General features: G+C 41.9%; 1 protein-coding gene across 2 annotated transcripts in view; it reads right to left on the bottom strand.

Annotated features, from left to right (window-relative positions):
* The window catches only part of TMEM255A (transmembrane protein 255A), a 49,763-nt gene extending 36,514 nt beyond the window's left edge, over positions 1 to 13,249 (bottom strand). For both annotated transcript variants that reach the window (XM_024566773.4, XM_024566771.4), the window contains exons 1-2: positions 13,016 to 13,249; positions 6,378 to 6,520 (exon numbers count right to left, since the gene is read on the bottom strand). In XM_024566773.4, coding sequence (XP_024422541.1) covers positions 6,378 to 6,520; positions 13,016 to 13,073 — 201 coding nt within the window. In that variant the 5' untranslated portion in view covers positions 13,074 to 13,249. The remainder of the gene's footprint in view (positions 1 to 6,377; positions 6,521 to 13,015) is intronic.
* Between the last annotated feature and the right edge of the window lie 14,629 nt (positions 13,250 to 27,878).

Genomic DNA, 27,878 nt, shown 5'->3' with positions numbered 1-27,878 from the left:
TTGCCCTCCATTTTGCTCACAGTAATGTTATGGAGTTTGGTGGAGCTCACATCATTCCCATTCGACAGGAACGAAAATGGAGGTCTAGAGAATTATATGGATATGTCCCCTCTTATAGTAAGTTATTGGCAGGGCCAGGACTAGCCCTCAGGCCCCCTGACTAACAGCAGGGGTGCTTTCAACCATGCTTTGTTGAATTTGTAGCCAGTGTTTGTTAAGAACAGTGACCTTCATAGCTGTCCTCCAGGGAAGAAGTTCTCTGTAGGGATGGAGTGAGAAGTTCTACTTGAGGAAGAGCTGAGGGGCTAAAAGTAAAGAAGAAAAAAAATCCTGAAACACCAATTCAAAAGAACCTATGCACCCCAATCGTCATAGCAGCACAATTTACATAGCAGCCAACTGCTGGAAATAGGCTAAGTGCCCATCAGTAAATGAGTGGATCAAAAAATTATGGTACCTTTATACGGTGGAATATTATGCAGCAGAAACAAAGAAGAAGCTCCTACCCTTTGCGACAGCATGGATGGAACTGGCGAGCATTATGCTAAGTGAAGTAAGCCAGATGGTGACAGACAAATACCATATAATCTCACCTATACGTGGAACCTCATCAATAAAACAAACAAGCAAGCAAAATATAACCAGAGACATGGAAATAAAGAACAAAGTGACAGTAACCAGAGGGGAGGGGGAAGGGGGATTATGGAGGAAAAAAGGGGAAGGTTTGTCAACGAACATGTTTAAAGGACACATGGACAAAGCCAAAGGTGGTTAGGATTGAGGGTAGGAGGTGGGGATGGGTAGGGTGGGGGGAGTGGTGGGTGGAAAATGGAGACAACTGTACTTGAACAACAATAAAAAAAAATTTTTTTTAAATCAACGGAATTTCCTAAAAATGGGCAGCTGCTTCTAATCAACTGGTTGTGCTCCTAAGGCCTCAGAAAGGTAATCTCTGTGGTCACTCTTGAGAACTGCATGGATTCATGGAACATGCAGACCTTTGGACCTCCATCTTGATTCCCTATTACCTGAACAAATAAAAAGTTTGCTTTATTTTGGCTGCCCTCCACTTGTAGAAGAAAAAGGGCAAATCGTTAGAAATCAGAGTCAGAGTCAAGGGCTCTCTTTTAGGCTGGGCCCTATAACCTATGACTATTTCCATCCACTGCTCCAGATGCCCAGTGCTGAGGCTCAGAAGGAGTAGTCATTCAGTACATATCAACTGGACACATACTTTGTGGCAGGCACTGTGTTGAATCTGTGATTTAGAGGTCAGGAAGTAAGGTGGGACATGTATGATAACAAGATCAATAAGACTCAGCAGTCAGGAGCCATAATTAGGTAAACAGGTCCACAATCCTTAGATAATTCTGAAATCTACAAAGCTCTTAAAACCAACTAACTTGGTGGCAAAACCAGACCTTAAACTGATGTGAGATTTTTCAAAATATCATCTTTATCCACTTAGTGTAAAAATTCAGTGTATTGTAGAAAAATAAAAGTCCTCAATTATGGGGTATTTCTGAAGCCCCCTTGGGATGTTAGATAACATATGATATATTCACTATACTGTTTTCTAAAATGAATGAAGTCTAAATTCTTGAACACATCTGGCCCAAACCAAGGGTTCAGATAAGAGATTGTGGACCTGTATAAACAAAGCTAAATGAGAACATACCCCAACATCCCATAAAGTAGGATGTGAAAAATTTCTAGGAATCATGAGTATGAAGAATCTATGGTAGGAAGTTCAAAGGCAGTAGACACCACTGTAGATCCTAGAAGTCAAGAAATGTCCCTGCTGTGTCTTTAAGTCGGGATAGGACAGAGCATTTGGATAAACAGAAAGAAAAAGCAGGGTGGATGTTCCAGGCCAGGGGGAACAATGAGAGTGACAACATCAAGGTAGAAAAGCCCAAGTTGTTTTCAGGGGACTATGAACTGACAATTTTGGCAGAAGGGAGGTAATGGGAGACCAAGCTGAGGACATCTTCGGAGTGCTTTGAATGACAACACTAAAGAGGCAACAGGGAGCCAATGAAGGTTAGAACCTTCTGGCATTGTAAGTCTTATCTAGCAAATAAAGATGCAAGTCTCATCTTTGAAATACACTTACTAAAGTAGGAACTTAGTTTTAGAGTGATTTAATATTTTAGAAACATTTTCAACAAGAGGTGGACAAAATTTCTGTCAAATAATAAAGCACCAAATCCCACCATCGAGAGCTCCTTATATTTCCTGAGCATTTGAGTTAGTCAAAACTTGGTTGGATTTAGCAAGAATCTTTACCTGTGAAGCTCAAGTCACACTAGACTAAAGAAGGTTTCTGGGCTATTGATTGTTTTGAATGATCCTTGTTGTCCCTGTTTCCTGTTATAATTTTCAGGTAACTCTGGTATAATTGATATAATTATTACCAGATATAAAATAACTGTGGTAACTCTGATATAATTTTCAATTACCCCACATACCCCACATACCTTGGGAAATGGGACCGAAACTACTAAAACCCAAGCTGGTGTGGGCCCTATCAGTACAACTGTTGGGGAGAGGGTTCAAGAACGAAGGCTTTCTGTACTGATCAGGTGGCCAACTCCATCTTGTGGGTTGCTTGGGAAATACACTTAGAGGTCTCCTCCTGGATCTAAAGTTAGAGAATTATAGTGAATGAGCAGGTTCTCTCCCCTGCCTTTTTCAGCTTCATACAACTGAGAGTCTGTTTTTTTTTCAGCCTCCAGAGTAAAAAGCTCACCAGAACTCTTTTAGAATGAATATATCTTGAATATTTGAGGACAGTAAAAATCCTAAGTTGGTTTCTTCTTTTGAGGGTTTTAATTTTTAAAAGATTTTGTTTATTTATTTTCAGAGAGAGGGGAAGGGAAGGAGAGAGGGAGAGAAACATCAGTCAGTTGCCTCTCGTGCCCCCCCTACTGGGGATGTGGCCCATAACCTAGGCATGTGCCCTGACAGGGAATCGAACTTGCAACCTTTCAGTTTGCAGGCCAGTGCTCAATCCATTGAGCCATACCAGCTAGGGCTCTTTGTAGGTTTTAATTTTTAAAAAATTATACAATTCAGCCTGTATAGAGAAGCATGTTTTTAAAGATGCATGTGTACATGTGTGTCTTAGGATGATGAACTACTTTCTAGCTCAGGTAGAGCAGCTAACACTCTATTATAATGCATCTCACTGTACAAGGGCACCTCTTTGGCAAAATAAATATGCTCCAGAAAAACCTCACGTGACTTACGGTTACGCAAATGCAATTATATTTTAAAATGCCTGAGATCTCAATATTTACATGAATTGTATGCTAAGCCTTCTTTTAATCTAATGACTACTCCCTAATTTGTCTATTTTGAAATTTAACATCTCATATATCGTTAACACATTTAACCACAGTCCAAAACAACAGGGTTCCAAATAATCTGAAATTATTTCACAGTTCTATACATCATATTTTATATTAAAAGTGACCAATTTGACAGTGTGGAATCTTAAAATGCCACATTATCCTCATTCTGGTTTTATCGCTAAGTATACTTTATTTATTGTGTTTTAGTTTTCCAGGTGGTTGCTGGTCCACCTGAATTAGACTCTCCTGGGGTGTTAATTAAAATGCAGATTCAGCATGTCTTACTTTTTCAATCAAAGGTTAGCTCAGGAAAAGAAAACTCAGGTACTTGAGTCCCACCCAGATCTACTAAATCAGAATCTGTGGGGGTAAGGAACAGAGCTCTGTATTTTCCACATGTTCACCAGGTCATTCTTATGCATGCCAAGTTGAGGAAATTACAGGCTTGGAATTTCTATAGTACCTCTCTAATAACCAAACTATTCAGTTAGTAAAAGTGTCCCATTCCTGGACAAATCTTAATTCTCAGGTGTTTACTGTTTCAGAGGTATGAATTGTAATTGTATCTGTTACAACATGATGTGATGTATAAACTCAAAATGGACTCTTCTGCTTTTCAATGTGTAATCTTCCCCCTTCACTTCCTTTAATTAAATCCCACTTAAAATAACAGGAACTATAAGAATAAGTTTTTAAAGGTTAAACCGTGGGGCACACTGTCAAGTGTGGCTCTCCTATTAACATTTCCAGATGAGCTTTTAGTGAAAAGTGCACACACAGACACATGCCCCCACTGCTTCAACTTGCAGCTCTAGTTGAACATCAGATACTCAAATAACAACAATTATGTGCCCTCCTTCCTTTGTTAATGTATTCCCACCTAGCCACCCACAATCAGATATTCTACAAAGAAGGTTCATACCCACCCTTTGTAAATAAGAGGAAATACTCTTAAATAACATGGAAAGTGCCTTCCCCTCACCCATGGAGAGTCTGAATCTTGGCTTGAGCATTATTAGCTCATGAGTCAGAAATATTTCATTAAATGCAGCTTACCTGAAGGACACAAAGTCACACAAGACCCTATATATTGCTTTTCCCAGCCACCAAAATTCAATCTTACCTCCACTTCTGCTCCCCACCCCCTTGCTTGTGTTTAAAAATAAAATCCAATTCTGCTGATTAGTGGTTTTCTTGCCTCACCACAGGAAGTGGACTGGGTGAGTTTTCACATCACATGTTCAACAGAAGACACAAAGCTGTGTCTGTGGGACACCTGACCTTGGCTAGGGGGAGCCCTGCAGGTCGAAGAGCTGCAAAGGGATATCTCTGGGCAGACTTCAGCTCACGGGAGTCCAGCCCATGTCAGACCCCAGCTTTGCTAGGGCTCTTGAGGTGGCTGAGTGTGGAATTGTTGACTTAGGCAACAGGCCTCAGGTTTGGTCACTGCTGGCTTGTTAAAGGCATCCATCTTTAATCCCTTTCTCTCATCCCCACCTCTCAACAGAAAAAAAAGAAAAGAAACAAAACACTAACAAAAATATGTCTGCCCTCTTTGCCATCCTAAAATGTTTTTAAGTGAATCATCCTAAAATTCCTTCCTGTTCACTAGCAACTACAATTTGGAAGTCATTTGATATTAAAAATATGATCCAACCTCTAGTTAGGTTTAGGTTTTAACAGCAGTGTGTGTAGATCCAAATGAGGCTTTTGTTTCTTTTCCTTTTCTTTTCCCCCAGCTTTATTGAGGTATAATTATAAATAAATTGTATATACTTGAAGTATCCAATGTGACAATTTGATATAAAATGAGGTTTTGTATGTAAAGAGTGCAGCAGTTTCCAAAGTGGATTGCATGCACCCTGGGAGTGAGTAAAACAATCCACTGAAGTAAGGAAAGAAACTATTTGAACTCTTGTTTCTTATTTATTGTTTATCTAAAATAATAAGAAAGGAATTAAGCACCACAAATATTCAGTAAACAGACTGTCACTGGCGCCCCCCCTTGGTGTGTCAGGCCACAAAGTGAGCTATCCTGTGGGAGGAGGGCAAGTTCCAAGCAGCAAAGGGTTGATGGTGGGGCATTTTCCGTGTGCCCTGACTGTCTTATCTAATTTTAATTAAATTAGTCTCAAGAAAATGGACAAGTAGTTTAGGAAGCCTCCTGCTGAGGAACCACAAATTGAAGATGACCTTAATAATGTAAGCACAAGTCAGCAACAAGGAAATGGCAGTGTTGACATTTTTAACTCTCAGGGTGAGCTTTTTGTCAGCCATATGGTGAGAGCGACATTAAAAAACAAACATACTGATGGCAATCTAATCATATCTGATAAGAAGTCAGCCAAAAATATTCAAAATTACCTAGCAGGCTATTTGAAATAAGGATTTATAGTCACTATCTTTAACAACAAACTTCATGTGATGTGCACATCATTCTTTGAAATTTAAATAGTGTTAATATGAAAATATTAAAATAATTGTTGATTTTACTTTTATCTAATTTTTAATTTTCCACTTTGCATGTTTTATAAATTACATAATTTATAAATTAATAAATATACCTATTTTAGGAGTAAATATTCCAAGCAATTTTCCTGATAATATTGAAGGATCACTTTGGAGATCAGTGTTGTTGGTCACATAGTGTCAAGCTGCCAGTGTCCTCAGATCTCAGGTAACATCAGGAGACTTCCATTATATATTGGAAAGCAGGTTCCCAGAGAGGAAATGACCTTAGCTTAAGGTTAACACTGCTAGTTAGTAACATCTCCAAACCTATCCTAAAGAGTGAGATGACTTCCTCAGTATCACATTGCTAGTTAGGAATGGAGGAGATTCTTAGTCCAGTGCTCTTCTTAATGGGCCCAGAATTGTCTTTGTATATAAATATAGAGATATATAAAGAAGGAAAACGAAGCAAACATTAGAAACTCAAACTGAATAGAAAACCATCAGAGTAGAACCCAAATGTCTATAGCCAGCAACCTACTGAGACCTACCTATGCTTTTTATACTTACAATAACTCCAGGGTAATAACCTCCAACAGTCACATTCTGGGTCCTGGTGGTTGCAGCAAGTCCCACTGTGAGAATTAACACGGACACAATAAGCAAAGTCACGGTGACATAGATGGAGTTTCGTTTCCTCCGATTGAAGGCTCCTGAAAGTACACAGAGAAACTGAAATTGCTCATTTCAGCTGGGGAAGGGATGGACTCAAAGAAAAAATCACTAGGAAGGATTTCTTTTCCTATTCCAACTGGTAACTGGGGTTATCTCTGGGGACTGGAATTATGGGGAAGAAATGGAGTTTTAGGTTTCTTTTGGCAATCATCAGGAGCCACATTCACAATAAAAATATATGTATTTCCAGTTTGAAAATAAACAACAGAAGAAATCTTACCAGTTACAAATAAACAAAAGAACTAATTTTCTGTGCTTTCGACATTCTATAAAAGATGTGTCATACCCACTTAGTAGAACAATTTTTTTAGGCTAAATTATAAGACATATGATAAATGGGAAGTGCACGTGTAGAAGTATTAAATGAAAATATTTTAAAGCCAATGTGTAACTAAGAAAGTTTTTTTTTCATAAGCTGGAGATATGAAATTTCATTTTTAGTGTAAATATCAGAACCAAACTAGGAACTGGGTTTTTTTTCATTTATTTCTGACATTTGCCACCTCATGTATAAACTTTAAAATGGTGTGTTGACAAGATTTGTCACATAACAAATGTGTGTAATAAAGTAAGGGTTTGGAGGCCATTAGTCCATAAAGATATGTATCGGAGGAGGTAGATGGGGAAGATTATAACTTATACACACATAAGCTTATGTGAGGGTGACATAAATATAAATAATATGAAACCCCTTCTCCTACTCAGTGCTTATCAGACATGATAGCACAAACCGATATTCTTTTTGAAAACAGGCTTATTAAGTCAGATAGAAAAATGATATCTAGACTCGTTTTTCAATTTATTTTTTTTAAAGGAATCTAATGCTGTTCCCTACTCTGCATGCATTTTTCTGGACTGGGGAGAGGGTTCTTAACAAGAAATACCAGGGACGAGTTACCCTATGAGAGTCTAATTCTTTAGTGAGGAGGATGAAGCAGTGGGAAGCCTTCTGCTGGGGTTGCCCACCTAGCTTGACTGTCATTTATGGGTCTAAAGAGGCCACTTGGGTCTGTTCATTGAACCTGGTCATTCATGGAGGCCTCACTGCAGCCTCAGAAAGCAGCTGCCGACTGAAGCTGTCCAGACTGCACCACGGGGAGGGAGGGGATGAAGAAAGGGGAAGAGAAGGAGGGAAAAAAACCATCAGTGCTCTGGACACCTGCTGGTGGTGAGAGGGAGGGGTGGTTGCTGACCCCCAAGCGCCCAGCATAAATCCCCTCCTATAGGGAAGGAAATCATCAACAGTGCCAGTCTGGTTAGCCTCATCATCTATCTTGTCTTCCTCAGTGCTGTCCCTGCAAGGCTCCAAGGGAGGTGGGAGGGGCTGGCGGTATGCCCTGACGTCAGCCTAGAAAGTGAGGGATGTGACTCACCAGGGTCATTTAGACTACGATATTAGTCTAGGATTATTTTACATTGAAATGTAAAAGTGACACGAGCGTTTATAAGCACTCACATACTGAAGAGCCCTGTCGCACCTGGGGAGGAGAGGTAAGGAGACTTGGGAAATGAGGCTCCTCTCCAGTGGGACCTACACGGGAAAACAGAAGGGCCAGTAGAGACACCTGTGACATCAGGGTCCTTGTGACAGGGCTATTTGGGATGCAAATGGCAAGCTGATGAGTGGTAAACAGGGTAAGCGAGCCTGGGAGAAGCCAGATGGCAAGTGGTGGGGATGGGGAAAGCAGGATTTATTTCATCTGTTTATCCTTCCTCTTGATTTTGAGAAGCCCTAAATGAATCTCTGAACCATGGTCCCCAAGTTTGTTTGATGATAGATCCTTCTCAGTGAATCTGAAAGTTAGTTCCACAGAGGGGTTTTAACCTAACCTTACCAATATCACTTCCCATTCCTGTCTGCCTTTCTCTTTTGTCACTCATACCATCTCTGCTCCAAATTGGCAAAAGAGAGTGAGGGAACATCTGGATGCACCATGGGGGTCTTTGTGACACATGAAAGTGTCTCGACACCTCACATGTAACCTTAGAGACTTAATTGGGGGAGCGTATGTGTGCACAGACTTTCTGATTTTTTTTTATTTTTATTTTTTTGGTATCACTAGCCTGGTCCTTTCCCACCAACTGGCTTTTGATCCTATTCACAGCTCTTGGGTCTCTTTTGCAAATATCACTCTAACTCTTAAAAGCACAGGACACAGGTCAGAAAAGTGACTCAGCAAACCACATGGTGTCATTTGAAAATCTATTCCCCCCCACTCTCCCACCCCCGCTTTAGAACCTGAATTGAAAACCCAGTCAGCTGAGAAACCCAGGCAAAGATCCTAGAGATCCACCAGAGCTTTGCCTCTACATAGATTTGCTTTGGGTAAAATTCCTAAGAAAATCTCCCAGCACTACGTTTTATATCTATTCTCTGTCCCCTCCTTCTCCTTCATGTCACCCCTTATTTTACACTATAAACACCACACTTGTGTAAAATGAAATTATTTCTAGTTGCACTTGAGGAGTAGACCATTTTAGGGAATGTTGCAGGGGAATCCTTTTGAAAAGTGAACCATCACCCCTCCATTTATCTTTAATGTCAATTTTACTTAAAAGTTACATCTACTTAGAGCAAGACACTCCTGTTCTCTGAAGGTGTGGCCCAGGCTCCTAAATAGCAACTCATTGTGTCTGCTTAGGACATTTTCCTGGTGGTTTTATTTTGGAAATACGTAGAGCCCTGTTCTTATTACTGTGCAATTTGGGATCTGCCTTAGATGTTCCTGTAAACACAGGAATATCTGATTCCGATTTTGTTTAGTAAATGAACATATCAAAAAGCTTTAGTCACCATGAGGTACTTAAATACAGCAGCAGGGACTTGAAAATAGTGCCTATTACAATGTTTGATACCCAGTGAGTAGTCAATACTTGTTGAATAAACTCAAGGCAACATTTCAAAATTGCTTTCTAATAAAAAAGTCCACGGGGGTATTTTGTGAATAAATGTAGGCTACATTCATGGAATTGATTTTTTAAAATAGAGTGCACCTGAGGGCTCCCCAGAACTGAAAGCCTTCTCACCAACTAGTGTCATAACCCCAATGTCTCTCACTAGCTTGTCTACTAGGTGCCCAGAATATTTCTGTTTCAACAACAACTACCCCTGTAACCGACAGCAGTGGGAGAATCTGAAATCTCATCATTGGCATTGCCTGCCCTCAGCAGCCTCCCTGCAGAACTACTGCAGCCCTCCCTCTCTGCAGTGTTCCCCTTTCACCCCAGATTTGTGAGGACCAGGATGCTCAGCTCTAGAAGTGCTCAAGTATTTGCTGTCTCCACCCTTCCAAATACAACCAGCTTCTCCTTCCTCTGGGTTTCTCCACCCTCACCCCATCATAGTCACGTTCCCCACCCTATACTCCTGCAATGCAGTCTCTGAATCTTGGTCCTTCCCTTCCTCTGAAACCTGCTCAAAACTCACTTCCTTCTCCAAGTTTTTCTCGACCAAGCTCACTCTACTGAAATCACTCATTATTTCATGTCTCTATGACCCTAGGTAACTTACTCAATAAGTAGATTACTAATTATAACTGCTATAATTATAATTGTAATTGTAGATCTGGTCTGCAACCCATCTGATGTCCACCAGTATCAAGATTATGTATCCAATGGGAACCAAGATGTGGTTTGCTAGTAGGTAGCATGGTTGCCTCTGCTCACTTGTGTTTTACTTCGTACATGTTCTTGATTACCCTCTTGATTATAGGGCGTATAATCTGAGTGCAGAGAAGATGGGGTCCCAGCATCCTGTCTTGTGCGCTATGTTGTTGATGACCAATTAATTGTCAATGCTGATTTTTTGAACTGATTAGGATTTGCTTACCTTAGTCAGCTTGGCCACACAGGGAGGGTCCCAGGAAGTCCCAGCCTTAAGCATCCATGGAAACAGATGGCTGTCCACAGAAGAGCCTCAAAGCTCTGCCAAACTCTCAAATATTTCCTTAAAGGCACTGAAATTCCCCCCACTTTGGCAAATCTTTGACCACCAGTAAATTACAAATGTGTTATTTGGAAGGGAAGGAGTGCCCTGATGTAGTAGCAGTACCTTAGCGCCTGGGAGCAGTGTTGCTAAAAGGAAGAAGGGGGTACTGGGAGGAATGAAGGGACGCTGGACTCAAGTTAGCATCTTTCTATTGCCAAGAGCTTGCTCTGATCCAAGCTTTGGACTAATTGCTCATCCCCAGACAGCCAGTAAGCATGGAGCGCAGGCACCTTGGTTCAGTGTATCTGTGTTGTTTTCAATTTTATTGTTTTGTTTACAGTTATGTCGTGCTGTAGGGGGAATCCCCTCAGAAATGCTGCCGTTAGAGGCTGAAACACTAACCCACCCACACCCCCTTCTGCTCCCCCATGCAAAGGAGGGTGGTGTTGCCAGAACTGAGTTAAGTGGGAGTAGCTCTTAAGTAGCCTAGAGGCTGATTCAGGCCTGGGCTGTACGGGACCAGTGCCAGGGAACTCCAGGGAGACTCCCTTGTCCAAAATATGGAAACCCAGGGTTACCACTCCACTCAGGAATTTGCTCGCGCCCTGAGTCTGCAGACTTTCCAAAGAGGGATGCACAGAGCAGACTCCCGAGTCCTTAAGAAATCTATGATTCTTTCCCCGCAGTGTCTGGACGAAGCCCACTCTGTTTCTTGTTGCACAGACCTTTCAGGAAATGCAAGATTGGCCGAGGGCCCCTGGGAGCCTGAGAAAGAATCTCTTCATTTTTTTTCCCAACCTACAGAGCAGTGTGGCAAGTAGCGACGTTTTACGCCGTGGGCTACTAACCTGTCCACTCCCCCACAGGCGATGGCCCGGTGAGGGGGTCCTGCTTTGCATGTGGTTGTGGTGGCTGCAGGTAGGGTGCTGCAGAGCCCTCACGTTCTTCCCCCCAGCCCTCCCGCGCAGCTGCCTGGAGTCCGGAAGCCAGGGCTGTGTTAGCGCCACAGCTGGCCAAAGTGAGGAGTGCATTGTGTGTGCGTGTATGTGCGTGTGCGTGTGCGTGTTAGGGAGAGAGACCTGGGAGGAGTCTGGTACTGCTGGGTTCTGATTCGGACCCGAGTCCTTGGCCTCATTTGTACCACGTTGCAAATAACTAAGCCTTTAAAAAACATAAGAGCAAATTCTTGTATGGAATATGCAAAACCAATAAAAATACGGATCTTTCCACCATCTAAGAGACTGTACTTTCTGGGGTCCCTCTAGTGAACGAATTCTGTTGAGACTGAGTCTTTTGCCAGCAATAGGGAGCTCACTGAGGGGGTGCAACCCTCTCCCAGCTCCTCCCCCTCCCCTCGAGATGTTCCCGCATATTCTTCAGAGAAAACCTGAGCAGACTGGATGGCATGAATTGAGGACGGAGGGATTTTGCAGAATGCAAAGTATGTTGGAAAGAGAAAATTCGATTTGGTTGAAGTGTATCCAAGGCGAATTTTAATATTAGATGGGATCATGGTTTGACAATCCCCCTCCCGCTCTCCTGGGCTCCAAATTAATTTCTCCGCCCAGTGAAATCATAGGACTTGGGGAAGTGCCCAACAGTTGAGGAGGACTGGGTTTGTATTTTGTTTATAACTACCAAAAACAGCTTCGAGGGGCAGCCAAGTTGGTGCCGGAGGTAGCTGTCCCCCAGTTTTGACAAGGAAAGGTGTTGAACCAAATCAGGCTAGTGGGTTCCCCCTCCCCCTCTATTCCACCCAGAGAGGGAAAGCGCCACTTCAGAAGATGCGCGGGCTCGCGCTCGCTCTTCTTTCTCGCGCTCTCACTTGTCCTCCCCCACCCCCAACCTTTTCACCCTCACGTATGTTACATTTCCTGTATTTGGAGCAGAATAGGAATCAAATTCTAGGAATGTCAATTCTGCCACTTCAGATGGCAGGACTGGGCTGTCTTGAGTGATTCTTCAGGAATTCCCCTCCCTCCAGTCCCCCTTTTTCTTCTCCTAACCGCCCATCCCCCAGGATTGCGCAAACCCCCAAGTCAGCGAGGTGCAAGTCAGCACCCCCCTCACTTCAGCTCTGTATTTCAGGGCAGCTTCGACAGAGTTGGGAGGGGGTGAGGTTCCTGCTTCTTCTAATTCTTGTTAGTCTTGAGCTTTTAGAAGTGACGCGGACTTTGCAAAGAGGGAGCGTCGAATGGCAAGGGAAGGCGCAGGTTGCAGGAAGTGTTTTGATCCCCAGACAGCTGGGATTTACCACTGTCTGCAAGTCTGTCGACACACGCACACAAACACGCTCACACCCGCACTCTGGCCAGGGAGATTCCGACGCAAGCTGGGCACTCCAATCTCAGAGCGTCGCCCCCGTTCCTGCTGGGCCGCTCCCCTGGGGCTCTGGTCCAAGACCAAGACGCTGGGGCTTGCGTACCCCCACCTTTGCCCCGCTTCCCGCTCCCAGGCTCTCCAGGTGGTCAAGGCACTCACAGTCCAGAGAGCAACGCACTCACCCCTTGCTGCCGCCGCCCCTAGAAAAGGCGACGAGACTTACCCATAGAATCAGGCAGGGACATGTCGCTGGACCGCTGCTGAGTCAGGGACTGATGCATGGTGAATGCTGCCTCGTTGCCCCGGCCAACGAAGCTGCCACAAGCACCCCCAGGCTCAGGGCACCCAGCAGAGCATCTTACTCCGCGGCAGCCGCTCCCCGTCTCTCCCAGAGCTGAGAGAGAGACTGCCTCTGTTTGCGAGCTGCAGCCCAAGTGCCTCCTCCTCCTCCCTTTCCCTCTTCTCCCTCCCTCCTCTTGTGCCTCTCTCTCCTTCGGGAGGCAACAGCATTGGCGGTCCGAGCAGCGACGTGCGCTTGCGCAAGACCCCCTTCCTCCCCCTCCCCCCGATCCTAGTTACCCACCTCCCAGCCTCCCAATCCAGACAGGGAGCCGTTTTAGCCCCTTGGGGCCAGGGATGCGCAGAGAAAGAGGGGGAGGCTACAGCCTGAGGCCAATTGGCCTTCTATGTAGTTTGGAGAGAGGGTCTTAGGCAACCATCCTGTTCTAGGATTTATAATTGGGGAGTGGGAAGAGTCAGAGGTTCAGAGCTGAGACACACACACACATTTGTGTAGGTTTGGTCTTAGTGCTTCCAGAATGACATAATGGAGCTGGAGATGATCCAGAGAAGGGCCACTCTATAATCAAGGGGATGGGGGAAGGTGGAGGGGACTGCCATATGAAGATAGATTAAACAAACGCAGACTCTTCAGTCTAGAAAGATGAAGGCTGGGAAGGGATGTGATCAGAGTATAAAATTATGCAGAGGTGGAGAGAGGGAACACAGCCTTATTCACCAGATCGGAGAATTCTAGAACCAACAGCACCCTAAGAGCTAGAAGGAGATTCAGTGAAAACAAATCAGACTCTGCATCAGCACCCTAGTTTGTGCTTTTATTGAAGGAGCTTTTGTGTCAAAGATCTCATTTTCTCATCTTAGCAGCCACGCAAGACACAAAGAAGAGGTATCAAGAACCTCATTTTACAGATGAAGAATTGGAGTCTCAGAGAAGGGATGAAAATTTCCTGGAGTCAGTCACCCAGCTAGTAAGTAGCAGAGATGAGATTTGAACCTAGACCTGTTGGATTGCTAGGTCAGTGCTCTTCCCACTAGGGCAGCTGAAAATACTACTGTATATACCATATTGAAAACCTAAGGAATTCATTAGCCCCATGAGGTGTAAGAGGATGAGAACAAAGTAGCTTTGGAAAGAGTGAAAAAGTCATGGCTGAGAGATCCACTGTGGATTGCTAAGGGAAACTAGGATGAGGTGGGAATGTCCTTGATCTTGGATGACAGCCAAGTCCTTCCCCAACCTGTGCTTCGGGACCCCATTAGGATATTGGGCTGGGAGCACTATGTTGTTGGCCTAGAAAGGTGGTTCCGATGTTCTCAAAACAGCCACAGAACAGGATGAGGCCTTGTTGGAGTGCCCCAAGACATCTGTCTGGTGGCCAGTGGAGGTGGAAGATGAGGAAGGGGATAACAGTGGGCACCAGCTCCTGGAAACTCAGCACTGTGCATCCCAAGGAATTGACCTCTTTGAAGGCATCCATTCTTTCCTAGCAACAGCTCCCAATTTCCGCTTGCCAATTCTTCCAATCACCTTTCCCTGATGATGGCTGCAGCCCTTTTTCCATGACCACCACCCTCACCCCCACCCCCAACACACAAAAAATCCACCTCAGAACCAAGTATAAAACTTTTCTGAGAGTTGATGAAGAAGAGAACTTGGTTTTTCCCACCTCTGGTTTGTTAATCTACTGTGAGGCTTTGTCTTCTTTTGTAGGAAATGTAACTAAGGGCTCTTGCCCTTTCCCATCTTCCAAAGGAAGAAAAGATGCTTCCTGAAGGTTAAAAAGAAAGCCCTTTGTAAATAACTTGGGCACACCCGAGGGACCAGGCTGAATGCTGTGTCAGGTATTATTAGTAGCCCTACACTATAGAGGTTTAGAAATATGTCATAGATAAAAACTAGATGTCCACTGTTGTAGACGTGCGTGTCTTTATCATGCTTGGCTTCTGTGTTAGTCTTTGTGAGCTCCACAAAAGCAGAGGGAAATCCCTTATTTACACTCTTGCCATCTTTGTTTTCAGGTCTGTTTACTTATCACTTCTTCCCCCAACTCTAAATATCTCATATATTTAATGCAAAAAACTCTGGCAATCAGCACTACATTTTCAGGAGCACTTTATAATTAACTGATTTTATTTCTGTGAAAGTAGCCTCAAAGAAAAGAAGGTCTCCTACAGGCTGGAAAAGACTGTTTTACACCTTCTTTAGAGATTTTGGCTTCCCTATAGCAACCATATAGTTAGAGATCTCTAAAGAAGCCAAATAGAAACTTGTTACCATGTTGGTTTCAAGGGAGAGAATGAGGCCTTTTCGTTGTAGAAAGAAGCATATTAATCACCAACTGACATAGAGAGCACATGTAATTTGACCTTTATAATCAAAGCCATAAACTAGTGAGGTGCTCTTAGTGGGGGTGAGTCTTGCTTTATGCAGCATCTCTATTCCTGAATCCTGAGTGAAGATTAAACATTGTTTTAGAAATTGCTAGAGGAGCTGGCTATTTATAAGAACTGCACGCTGTATATTTCCTTTGGGCTGTCTTTTGAGGTATCTTGTGGTACTTGGAACACAGAAGGCTCTCAGTCAAGTTAAAAATGACTTTGAGATCAGTAGTGGTGACAATAGCAGCAGCTGCGGCGGCACAGAGAGTAGTAGCAGTCTTCTCCCCAGAGATGGTGTGCTTGTTTAGACAGAAGAGCTAAGATAAGGGGAGGAACTAGAATGGCAACTCAGGGAAATAAACTCACATGTCAACCAAGCCTGACACAGAGATCCCCTTTTCTCCAAAAGAAAGTTAATTTTAACTCAGAATGAGACAATTAAAAAGCAGAAGCAATTGTTCATGAGCTCCATTCTGATTTTATTCAAAACACATGTGGATTTGATACATTAATAGACTCATAGCAAAATTGGCCAATAGGCAAGCCACATAGATGAAAGAACAGGTTTTTCATGCCAGTGAAGGCTACTATAAAACTACTTGGTTAGTTTCCGATAAAAAAAATTAAAATGGCTTAAAATAAATTATTTCACTGCAAGCTTAATCAAGCTGATAGTGTTGCTCTAGGTTGCGGCTTCTCTTCGTCTTCTTTAAACCAATGATGAGAGAGTTCCCCAGAAGGCTTCAGATCACTAGAAAAATGCCAGATGATGTTCTGTCGCTAACACATTCACCCTGGGAATAGCCATACCACTCAGGCTATTTTGATGATCAATTTGATTAGTTAAATTACCATAGTACCTTCCGGATTCCAAATTTGGGGCTGTGGATCAGAGGGATGATGTCTACATGGATACATAAATCTACATACATATTTGAAATGGTGGCCACACTAGTATACACACACACACACATCAGCCATTCTCTCTCCACCCTGATTATCACCAACCAACTCTCAGCTCCCAGACTTGAACTGACCAAGGCTATAAAGGAAGCTTCAGAATAATGGAGCACCTCAAAGAGTCTAAACACCCTAATTGAGGTTGGCATTGTGCCTACTTGACTGCCTTAGGTTAATGCCTGGTACCCAATGCCCACACCACAGACAGCTAAATTGTCACTGAAGAGAACTATGGTTGATGGTGTGATTTCAGCCAGAAAGCTTGACTGGTTCTCATTGTCAGCTGGTAATTTTCTTTAGATACTAGGAAAATAACCATAACATCAGGGAATAAAACTGGTACTTGTCCTTGCTTTCTTGTTTTCTTCCTATTCTGCAACCTGCTTCAGTTACCAAACACTATATCATAAATGTTTCCAGTTCTGATAAAAAAATTTTGATGACATGATTTTAAATGGTGGAGCATCATTTCTTTACCATTCCCTATTATCGAATATTTTAAAGGTTTTTAAAATTTTCAACATTATAAATAGCACAATGAGCTAGACCTTTGCATCTTCATTATCATTGCATACAATATTATGGTGGAATTATTGGTTCAAAAATTCCAAATATATTTTTCTAATTAAAACATTTTTCAACATGTATATAATGAAGTGTCTTAAGTGTACATATTGATGATCTTTTAAATCCTCACCCGAGGATATTTTTTCATTGTTTTTAGAGAGAGAGGAGGAGAGAGAGAGAAAGAGAAACATCAATGTGAAAGAGAAACATTGATCAATTGCCTCTCCTATGTGTTCCCAGCAGGAATCGAATCCAAAGTTGTTGTTGTTTTTTTATATAGCTGTCCAAATTTGTTTAATGATCACTACATAGTAGGCACTTAAAATACTTGGTGAATATATGATACTTTTAATCTATTGTTTTTTTCTGCTTACCAAAATAAAACATGACACTGTAAAAATTCCCCAAATGGCAGAGGTATGCAATGCAGCAAGTTACCCTCTCCCCTACAATTCTCCCCAGAGATAACACCAATTTTTCTCCATACATGCTTTTGTTTATTTGTTTTGAGAGTTAAATACTCTTTTTAAAAGGTAAACTTTTTCAATAATAAAATATATTTTTGTTAAACATTGTAAGTTGCATTTAATCTCTTTCAAATACACTGTATCAAACTCCACTTTAAATCAATCAAACTCGACAGTAGTTTATTGTTGCGCAATAAAATTCCCTTCAATTTACACTGATACATACCTAGCTCTTGTTGGCAGGGGATGAAAACTGCATCTTGTTTCTGATTACTAATGCATGAGGAAGAGAATCAGGAGTACTATACAAAAAATGAATATAAAGAAATCATTCTGGGGAGAACCAAGATGGTGGCGTAAGTAGACACACTGCGCCTCCTGGCACAACCAGAACTGACAGAAAATCCAACGGCAAGGAAGTCCGACACCAAGTAGATAAAAAGAAACATACATCCAGACGGGTAGGAGGGGCGGAGACGGGCACCGGGGTGGAGAGGACTCGCGTGGCCGTGGCGGGACCGAGACTGGAGGAGTGTGGGACAAACAGGTCAGGCAGTCTGACCACTAGCAGACCCTGCGGCCCCACATTCGCGCACAGATAAACCCTGATGAACGGCGGGGAGCGAAGCAGACCGTGTAATCCAGGCCTCCAGCCCGGGGAAATAAAGCCTCAAACCTCTGATTGAAAACGCCCGTGAGGGTTGGGGCGGCAGCAGGAGAGACTCCCAGCCTCACAGGAAAGGTTGCTGGAGAGACCCACAGGGGCCTAGTGTGTGCACAAGCCCAACCACTCGGGAACCAGCACCAGAGGGGACCAGTTTGATTGTGGGTAGCGGAGGGAGTGACTAAAACCCTGTGGAGAGTGGAGCAAACGGCCATTGCTCCCTCTCGGCCCCTCCCCCACGTACAGCATCACAGCACAGCGGTCAGTGTTACCCCGCCCCGCCCCGGGAACAACTAAGGCTCCGCCCCTTTAAGTAACAGATGCACCAAGACAAAAAAATAATAATAAATAAAATGGCCCAAATGACAAAACACTTCGAAGCTCCAGAAAAAATACAACTAAGCGACAAAGAGATAGCCAACCTATCAGACGCACAGTTGAAAACACTGGTAATCAGGAAGCTCACAGAATTGGTTGAATTTGCTCGAAAACTAGATGAAAAAATGAAGGCTATGCTAAGAGAAACAAAGGAAAATGTACAGGGAACCAATAGTGATGCAAAGGAAACTGGGACTCAAATCAATGGTGTGGACCAGAAGGAAGAAAGAAACATCCAACCAGAAAAGAATGAAGAAACAAGAACTTGGAAAAATGAGGAGAGGCTTAGGAACCTCCAGGACATCTTGAAACGTTCCAACATCCAAATTATAGGGGTGCCAGAAGGAGAAGAGGAAGAACAAAAAATTGAAAACTTATTTGAACAAATAATGAAGGAGAACTTTCCTAATCTGGCAAAGGAAATAGACTTCCAGGAAGTCCAGGAAGCTCAGAGAGTCCCAAAGAAGCTGGACCCAAGGAGCAACACACCAAGGCACATCATAATTACATTACCCAAGATTGCACAGAAGGAGAGAATCTTAGAAGCAGCAAGAGAAAAGGACACAGTTACCTACAAAGGGGTTCCCATAAGACTGTCAGCTGATTTCTCCAAAGAGACCTTACAGGCAAGAAGGGGCTGGCAAGAAGTATTCCAAGTCATGAAAGGCAAGGAGCTACATCCAAGATTGCTCTATCCAGCAAAGCTTTCATTTAGAATGGAAGGGCAGAGAAAGTGCTTTCAGATAAGGTCAAGTTAAAGAAGGTCATCATCACCAAGCCATTATTATATGAAATGTTAAAGGGACTTATCTACGAAAAAGATAAAAAATATGAACAGTAAAAATGACAGCAAACTCACAGTTATTAACAACCACACCTAAAACCAAAACAAAAGAAAACTACGCAAACAACTAGAACAGAAACAGAACCACAGAAATGGAGATCACATGGAGGGTTATCAATAGGGGATTGGGAGGGGGAGAGAGGGGGAAAGATACAGAGAATAAATAGCATAAATGATAGGTGGAAAATAGACGGGGGGTGGGGTAAGAATAGTATAGGAAATGGAGAAGCCAAAGAACTTATAAGTATGACCCATGGACATGAACTATAGGGGGGGATGTGGGAGGGAGAGGGTGGGTAGGATGGAGTGAAGGGGGGGAAATGGGACAAGTGTAATAGCATAATCAATAAATATATTTTTAAAAATCACAAAGGTTAAGGTTAGAATGAGGTCAGTGAATGCATAAACACAATGAACATATTTTATACAGTAAACTATTTATTGAAGCAAAGATCTATACAGAAAACTTCACCATATGTATTACTTTTTATAAGGATACAAAGGCAGGAGATGAGGACAAGTGGTCTTAAGCCCACAGGAATGGGTTGGGAGATCACTAAAGGCATCGCACAGTTTAGATGGCCTTGTTTACCTGCCAGAGATGGCAGTTGGTGATGACAGGATTCAGTTAAGCTATAACTGTCCTGTTTCCTTCCTCTAATTAGAGCTCAGTACATCCTTTTCTTTACTTCCATCAGAAAACATTCATTAAGCACCTAATTAGATGTGGCATTGTCGCAGGCCAGCGTGTGTGTGTGTGTGTGTGTGTGTGCGCACGCCCAACTGCTTGGTTCATGTCCGGACTAGAGAGGATTTCTGTGTTCAGTAGTTTCTGGGAATCAATAGATTTGCTCCCAGTTCAAACTGCTCCACATAGCCTGTAAAAATGTTTACATTCTGTGACCCAGTAATTCCACTTCTGGGAATCTGTGCTGAGGAAAGAGAAATCTGGGCTAAGATTCATGTGCAAGGATGTCCATGGCAATGTTACTTATAATACAGATAAAAATTGGAACCCCCCGAAATGCTCCAAATCAGGGGAATGATTAACTAGATAACACCACAGCCATAAGCTGCATATATTATATACAGCTATTACAATCATGTTTCCAAGTGTTAAGGACATAGAAATATCCATAATGAGTGAAAAATCAGGCTAAGAATTGCATATATAATTTGATCTCAATTTTGTTTAAAATTACATATATATGCAGAGAAAAAATGAATAGAAGCAGTCATAAAAATATTCACTGTAGTTATCATGGGAGGTGGAATTTTGATGACTACATTCCTCTTTATATTTTTCTGTATCTTTCAAATATATTTCATGAGCATGTATTATTATTAAAACTAGCAATCCCCCCAAATTCTATTTCATAAATAAACGGTGAATGTTTCATTAATTGTACTCCGTTCTCCCTGAGGGCTGCTCAGGACCTGTCTCTCTGTCTCTGTCTCTCTGTCTCTCTGCCTCTGTCTCTGTCTCTGTCTCTCTCTCTCTCTCTCTCTCTCTCTCTCACACACACAGACACACAGCTCTGCTTTCAGTCTTCCTTGCCTGAATGTAAGTTTCAGGCAATATTTCACCTCTCTCAAGGGAATTTGTGTTTTCCTTCCATTGTGTCATTAAAGCTTGTTGGTTCTGGCAGGTGGGCAAATACTTTTTCTGGTCCAGCTCTTTCTATGCCCCTGGAATTACACCAGTAGGGGGCTCTCTACTCTTTGGATTCAGCTTTCTGGGAAACTGACTTGTCTGGAAAAATAAAGGAACTCTGTGTGTGGTGGGATGGGGGGAATTTGAGGGGAAGACAATATAGAAAGGAATAAAATGAGCAACTTGGTTTGTTGGAGATGATTCCTTTGGTGAGATTGTATTTCAGTGTCTTGCTGTTTAAAAAGAAATACCTGCATTGCAGTTCAATTGGACCTGTAAGAAGTTCTACGGAAGGTGAAATGCATCTAACTCCATGCCTGCTCCTCAGCTGCCCAGGAACCCAGAATCCTGCTATAACGAAGAGAGGGTTGTTCAATAAAGGCAGCTGTCCTTTAAAAAACAGCCAACAATTATAAAAGGAAAATGTGCACCTAAATTTCAAACTATATAGAAGTATATAAATTAAAATGTGAAAGTCTTTCCCTCCCCAATCTCACTTCTCAGAGGTAACCTCTATTAAAATTCTGGTATACATTTACTCATAGTTTCCCACTTTTCTTATGCATATACAAATATTTTCATGCACACAGAATTATATACCAAGGTATTGAACAAAAACAGGACCAAACTATAAATATTATCCTGTAACTTGCCTTTTTAAAAACCCAATACTATTTCATGGGTATATTTCCATGTCAGTATATATAGATTTTTTAATATAATTTTTTAGCATCTGCATACAACTCCATTGTGTAAATGTTTCAGAATTATTTAACCAAGCCACCATGGTTGAACATTTAATTTAGTTCATTTTTCATAGTTACAAGCAATACTGCAATAAACATCCCTGTACACATACCATGGAGTCAATTTAAGGGAAAAATCTTTCCATCAGCTGTGCATTACCTAACCATTTGCGATTAGTTTCCTGGACTCTCAAGAACACTTTCTAATGGCTATGCCAAATGTTCTGTAGCGTCCTGAATGGACCAACGCATCTTTCCCAATTAAGTTGCAGTCTACTACACACTGCATTTTAAATGACATTATGCTTTAAGGACAGAGCACATTACATTACTGTCTTACATTACTGATACAGTGTTATAATGTTCTTATCTTCATTCAAATGCCCTGGACCTGAAGAGACTGGGCCACCAGAGGCTTACAGTACACATCAAGGGCAGCCAAACCCAGGAGAACACAAATATGTGAGCTTCCTGCCTCCACTGACATCCAGCATCTCTCCAGCACTTCTGGCAAGAAGGCTCAACTTGAGATAAGGCACTTTATTTTCTTCCTACCACCTTTGGGAAAAGAAATAGGGGAGCACTAATACTAATATCTGAATTGAAGGAGATCAGGCTGATTTCCACCTGTCTCACCTCCCCATCCCCCTGCCCCTTTACCCAGGTGCTCTTTGTCCCCACCAACCTTCCTGGCTGTTTTCAAGCCCTTGCTCTGACACCCTTCTTGGAGGTGACCTCAGCCATTGCCTGAACTCCCAGCAAAACAAACCTGTTTTTACAATTCTCATTTGCCAGTATTCATTTGTGTAGTGTGACAGAGAGTGCTTAAGGCTTGGCATCAGGAGACCAATTTTTAGCCCTAGGCCTTTGACCAAATCAGTTAATCTCTCTAAGCCTCCATTTTGACATCTGCAAAATGGGGATAATAATAATACCTTCTTCAGAGGGTTGATGTAAAAATGAAATAAGATAGCATGTGGGAAAGTACATTGAAAGCAAGGAGCCCTGGACGATGTGGCTCAGTTGGTTGGAGCATTGTCCAGTAGACTGAAAGGTCACAGATTTGATTCCAGAACACATACCAGGGTGTAGGTTCGATTCCTGGTCGGGGTGTGCATGGGTGGCGACAGATATATATCTCTCCCTCCCTCCCTTCTTCTCTCTCTCTCTGTAAGCAATGAAAAAAATGTCCTCAGGTGAGGATGAAAAAAATCAAGGAAAAGTGTTCTGTGGTTGTAAAGCTTCATTATTATCTATGGATTCTTTCTTCCAGATAAATTTGTTTTATTTTATTTTGTTTAAACTGGATTTCTGGAGACTACAATAGTTTAACTTAGAGGAGTGATTATTACAGTGAAAATGTCAGGCAGTGGAGCAGGTTAGTGGGGAACGTATTCTGAGATGGGGAAACCCTTTTAGAACTTCAAGTCCACATATGTAGGGGGTTGCTGGCACCACCAAGACAGGAGGCTGGCCAGAGTCCCCTGGCAAAATTGTCAGAGAAGTCTCTGTTACTCCTTCTATCTCTAGGGAAGAAAAAGATCGGCTGGAAGGTGGCAAGGACTGTATAGATTTCGATGGGCTGGCCCGAGGACCTGTCCTCCCTAAGGAGATGTGTTCTAGCAACTGTTTGGTGTATTTTTAAAGGTCAGAGAGGTTTTGGCTCTATAGGATGGAGTGGCTGTGACCCCTGATTAATGTCTGTCCAGTACTTTCCAGAATGAAATTTAATCAGCAGAATGATTGCTGCAAGCAGCTGCCTGGAGGAAAACGATCCTGTTCTAATGGTGGCTTGTTTGATGTGTTGGCATTGTAGTGGGGCACGTACATTATTAGTCCAGCCCAGGGGGCCCCAACTAGGACACTGGATCAACCAGTAAGGAAAGGCAGCAAATACCAGCAGCCCCTGTATGGCTCCATGTGGGGTCATCACTGTCAGATTGTCAGTTCCTCCTCACTCCAAAGACCTTTAATGTCAGCTTCCCTCCCATCCCAGGGTCTTTCCTATCAGCTCCTTTGACCCTCTCCTATCATCATTATCTATTCCCTGAGTCCCCTCAGATCTACCACTCTTAGTAACCACTCCCCCAGCTTCAAGGCCTTCACTGACAGCTTCCTCCAATACAATTACACATACATTCCTTTTCCCCTCACAGGTGTCCTCAAGGCTTAAGTGAAATAAAACAATTGCCTCATCTCACAAAATGACTAGAGTCCCCTGATCTAATGAATCCTTCTTGGCTTATTTTTCCATCAGAAACACAGGAGTTATTATACTGACTTGCAGAAGTTCTGCACTTGCATTATACTCCTTAACATGTAGAACATACAGCAGAGACCTAAGTGACTGCCATGTACCATCACTCAAATGACATGGTGTGCTTTATATTCAAGCTATGTTGGGCCTTCCTCACAGAGATCTGTGATTTGAGATGTTCCCTAGTAGTAGAGATATAGGTTGAACAATCTAGTCACATTTTCTTGCTGATTTTTGTTTCCTTAGTATGAAAAACTTTCATCTAAGCCTACCAGAGTATACCCCAGGATCACCACAAGGATCTGACCCAGGATGAGGGCATTGCTTGGAATTATTAAGGCCCAAGATTACAGTGGAAAGGGTAGCCTTTGAGGAACCAAAAGGAACAAAATGTATATAGCTGCAACAACTCTCTCTAAACTCAAATAAAAAGCTGAGCAGTCTCTTCTCTGTGGGCAGTTGAAAGTACTTTAAGACTCCTAGGTTTTGTTTGAGGCACCACCCCATAGACCTATGTATAAAATAAATCTTGAATCTAGGAAAAATAAAAAAGTGACAAGTATTCCTGGGCACATTAAGTTGTGAATGTGTGTGGGAGGGTCTAGAGGTGGAATTTAACCAGAGAGTGTAGAGATAGTATCCAAAGTTAGAAAACACCTTGAATAGTATACAACTATTACTGAGCACTTGCTATGTGCCAGGTCCTAGAAATAAATAAGATTCAATTATTTGGGAGAGAGAGATTTATAAAAAAGATAGGACTGAGAAGGAGTTCCTAACTAACCCAGGCAGAAGGAATAGGGAGAAGTGGTGCCTGATTTAACTGTTAAAAGATTTACTCATGTATTCATTAATTCTCTAGGACATAAGTTCTGTGAGGTCAAGGACTTTGTTTTGTCCATTGTCATAGGTCTAAAGCCTTAGAACAATACATGAAATATGGTAAGAGCTTAATAGTTATTGACTAAGTGAGCATATGCCCACTATGTGTCACACACTGTGCTAAGCACTTGGGATACATGGGGAAAGGGTGATGGAATCAAGAAAGGTTTCTCTAGGTTTCTGGCTCAAACACAAGGATTGACGTTAATTCTTTAAGTGCTTGGTAGAATTCACCAGTGAAACTCTGGTTTGGGGGTGGGTTTTTTTTGGTGGAAATATTTGATTAATTACTGACTCAATCACTTTACTTGCATAGGCCTGTTCAGGCTTTCTATATCTCCTTGAGTCAGTTTTCTAGAAATTTGTCCATTTCATCTAGGTTATCTAATTTGTAGACATATAATTGTTCATAGTATTCCTTTAAAATTTTTCTTTTGTAAGATTGGTATTAGTGACCCCAACTATTATTGTTGAATTGTCTATTTCTCGCTGCAATTCTGTCAGTTTTTGCTTCATGTATATGAGGGAGGGGTGTGTGTTTTCTGTTGTGTATATATTTATTATGGTTACATCTCCTTCTCTGACTTATCGACCCTATTATCATTATAAAATGTCCTTCTTCATCTCTAGTAACAATTTTTTTCCTAAAGTTTATTTTGTCTGATATGAGTACAGCCACTCTAACGCTTTTGGTTACTGTTTTCAAGATACAGTTAACCCTCGAGTGACACAGGTTTGAACTGCACGAGTCCACTTATATGCAGATTTTTTCAACAAATATTGTAAATGTAGTTTCTCTTTCTTATGCTTTTCTTAACATTTTCTTTTTTCTAGCTTACTTTATTGTAAACACACAGTATGTGATATATGTAACAAAACAAATATATGTTAATGACTGTTTGTGTTACTGGTAACGCTTCTGGTCAACAGTAGGCTCTTAGTAGTTAAGTCTTTGGGGAGTCAAAAGTTAAACATGCATTTTTAACTGCGTGACAGGTTGACTCTCTTAACCCCCATGTCATGCAAGGGTCAACTGTACATGTTTTTACTTTCAACTTAATTGTGTCTTTGAATCCACAGCATGTCTCTTGTCTAAGCATATAACTGGATCATGCCTTTTAATCTACTCTTCCAATCTCTGCCTTTGTAATATTTAATCTTTTTGAATTTAATGTAATTACCAAAATGGTAAGATTTATGTCTGCTATTTTGCTTTTGTTTTTTATATTTAATGTCTTTTTTTTTGTTCATCGATTCCTCCATTACTGCCTTCTTTTGTATTAAATCAATTATTTTCTAGTTTACCATTTTAATTACCATATTGTTTCTTCTTTTAATACATTTTGTTATTTTCTTTAGTGGCTTCCTTGGGGATTGCAATTAACATGTTAACTGATAAAAACCTAGTTGAAATTAATATCATATTAATTTCATTATTATTAAGAACCTTAATAATAATAGTTCCATGATAGTTCCATTCTTTCCCCCCTTATTTGTGCTGTTATTGTCATACATCTTTATACATTGTATGTCCATTAACGCAGATTTGTCATGATTGCTTTATGCAGGTGTCTTTTAAATCAGAAAGGGAAAAAAAGAATATGGTATACAGCCTAAAGTTAATATTATGTGTTGCCTTGACATCTGGTAAAATCAGTAGTGCCTCAAATGGTCTAACTGCAAATTCCCCACCACACTCTGCTTCCACAGATAAAGTCCTCTAGCCAAAAAACCCTGTTTGTCATGGAGACCAAATACAGTGCCTGCTTATAGCCAAGTAGTGGCCTTCAATTCCCTGCCAGCCCATAGAATTATTTAAATCAGCCAATCACATCCTCCCATGAGAACCAGGGGTCTCCCCATCTTCTTTTAAAAAGATTTTATTTATTTACATTTAGAGAGAGGGGAAGGGAGGACGAAAGAGAGGGAGAGAAACATCAATGTCTAAGAATCATTTGCCTTTCACACGCCCCCAGCTGGGGACCTGGCCCACAACCCAGGCATGTGCCGTAACTGGGAATTGAACTGGTGACCTTTGGGTTTGAAGGCCAGCTGTTAATCCACTCAGCCACACCAGCCAGGGCTCCCGATCCTCTTGATACTACAAAACCTGCTTCCCGTGAACCCAGGTTGTTCACTCTGTTTTCTTTTATTTTTAAAATATATTTATTGATTATGCTATTATGGTTGTCCCATTTTCCCCCCTTCACTCCACTCCATCCTGCACACCCCCTCCCTCCCACATCCCCCCCTATAGTTCATGTCCATGGGTCATGCATATAAGTTCTTTGGCTTCTACATTTCCTATACTATTTTTACCCTTCCCCTTTCTATTTTCTACCTATGATTTATGCTACTTATTCTCTGTACCTTTCCCCCTCTCTCCCCCTCCCACTGCCCTGTTGATAACCCTCCATATGATCTCCATCTCTATGGTTCTGTTCCTGTTCTAGTTGTTTGCCTAGTTTGCTCTTGTTTTTGTTTTAGGTGTGGTTGTTAATAACTGTGAGTTTGCTGTCATTTTTACTGTTCATATTTTTCATCTTCTTTTTCTTAGGTAACTCCCATTAACATTTCCTATAATAAGGGCTTGGTGATGATGACCTTCTTTAACTTGACCTTATCTGAAAGCACTTTCTCTGCCCTTCCATTCTAAATGAAAGCTTTGCTGGATAGAGCAATCTTGGATGTAGCTCCTTGCCTTTCATGACTTGGAATACTTCTTGCCAGCCCCTTCTTGCCTGTAAGGTCTGTTTTGAGAGGTCAGCTGACAGTCTTATGGGAACTTCTTTATAGGTAACTGTCCCCTTTTCTCTTGCTGCTTCTAAGATTCTCTCCTTGTGCTTAATATTGGGTAATGTAATGATGATGTGCCTGGGTGTGTTCCTCCTTGGGTCCAGCTTCTTTGGGACTCTCTGAGCTTCCTGGACTTCCTGGAAGTCTATTTCCTTTGCCAGATGAGGGAAGTTCTCCTTCATTATTTGTTCA

The sequence above is a fragment of the Desmodus rotundus genome, chromosome X, assembly GCF_022682495.2.
Source record: "Desmodus rotundus isolate HL8 chromosome X, HLdesRot8A.1, whole genome shotgun sequence".
Taxonomy (NCBI): domain Eukaryota; kingdom Metazoa; phylum Chordata; class Mammalia; order Chiroptera; family Phyllostomidae; genus Desmodus; species Desmodus rotundus.
This window is presented reverse-complemented; position numbering and strand designations above follow the sequence as displayed.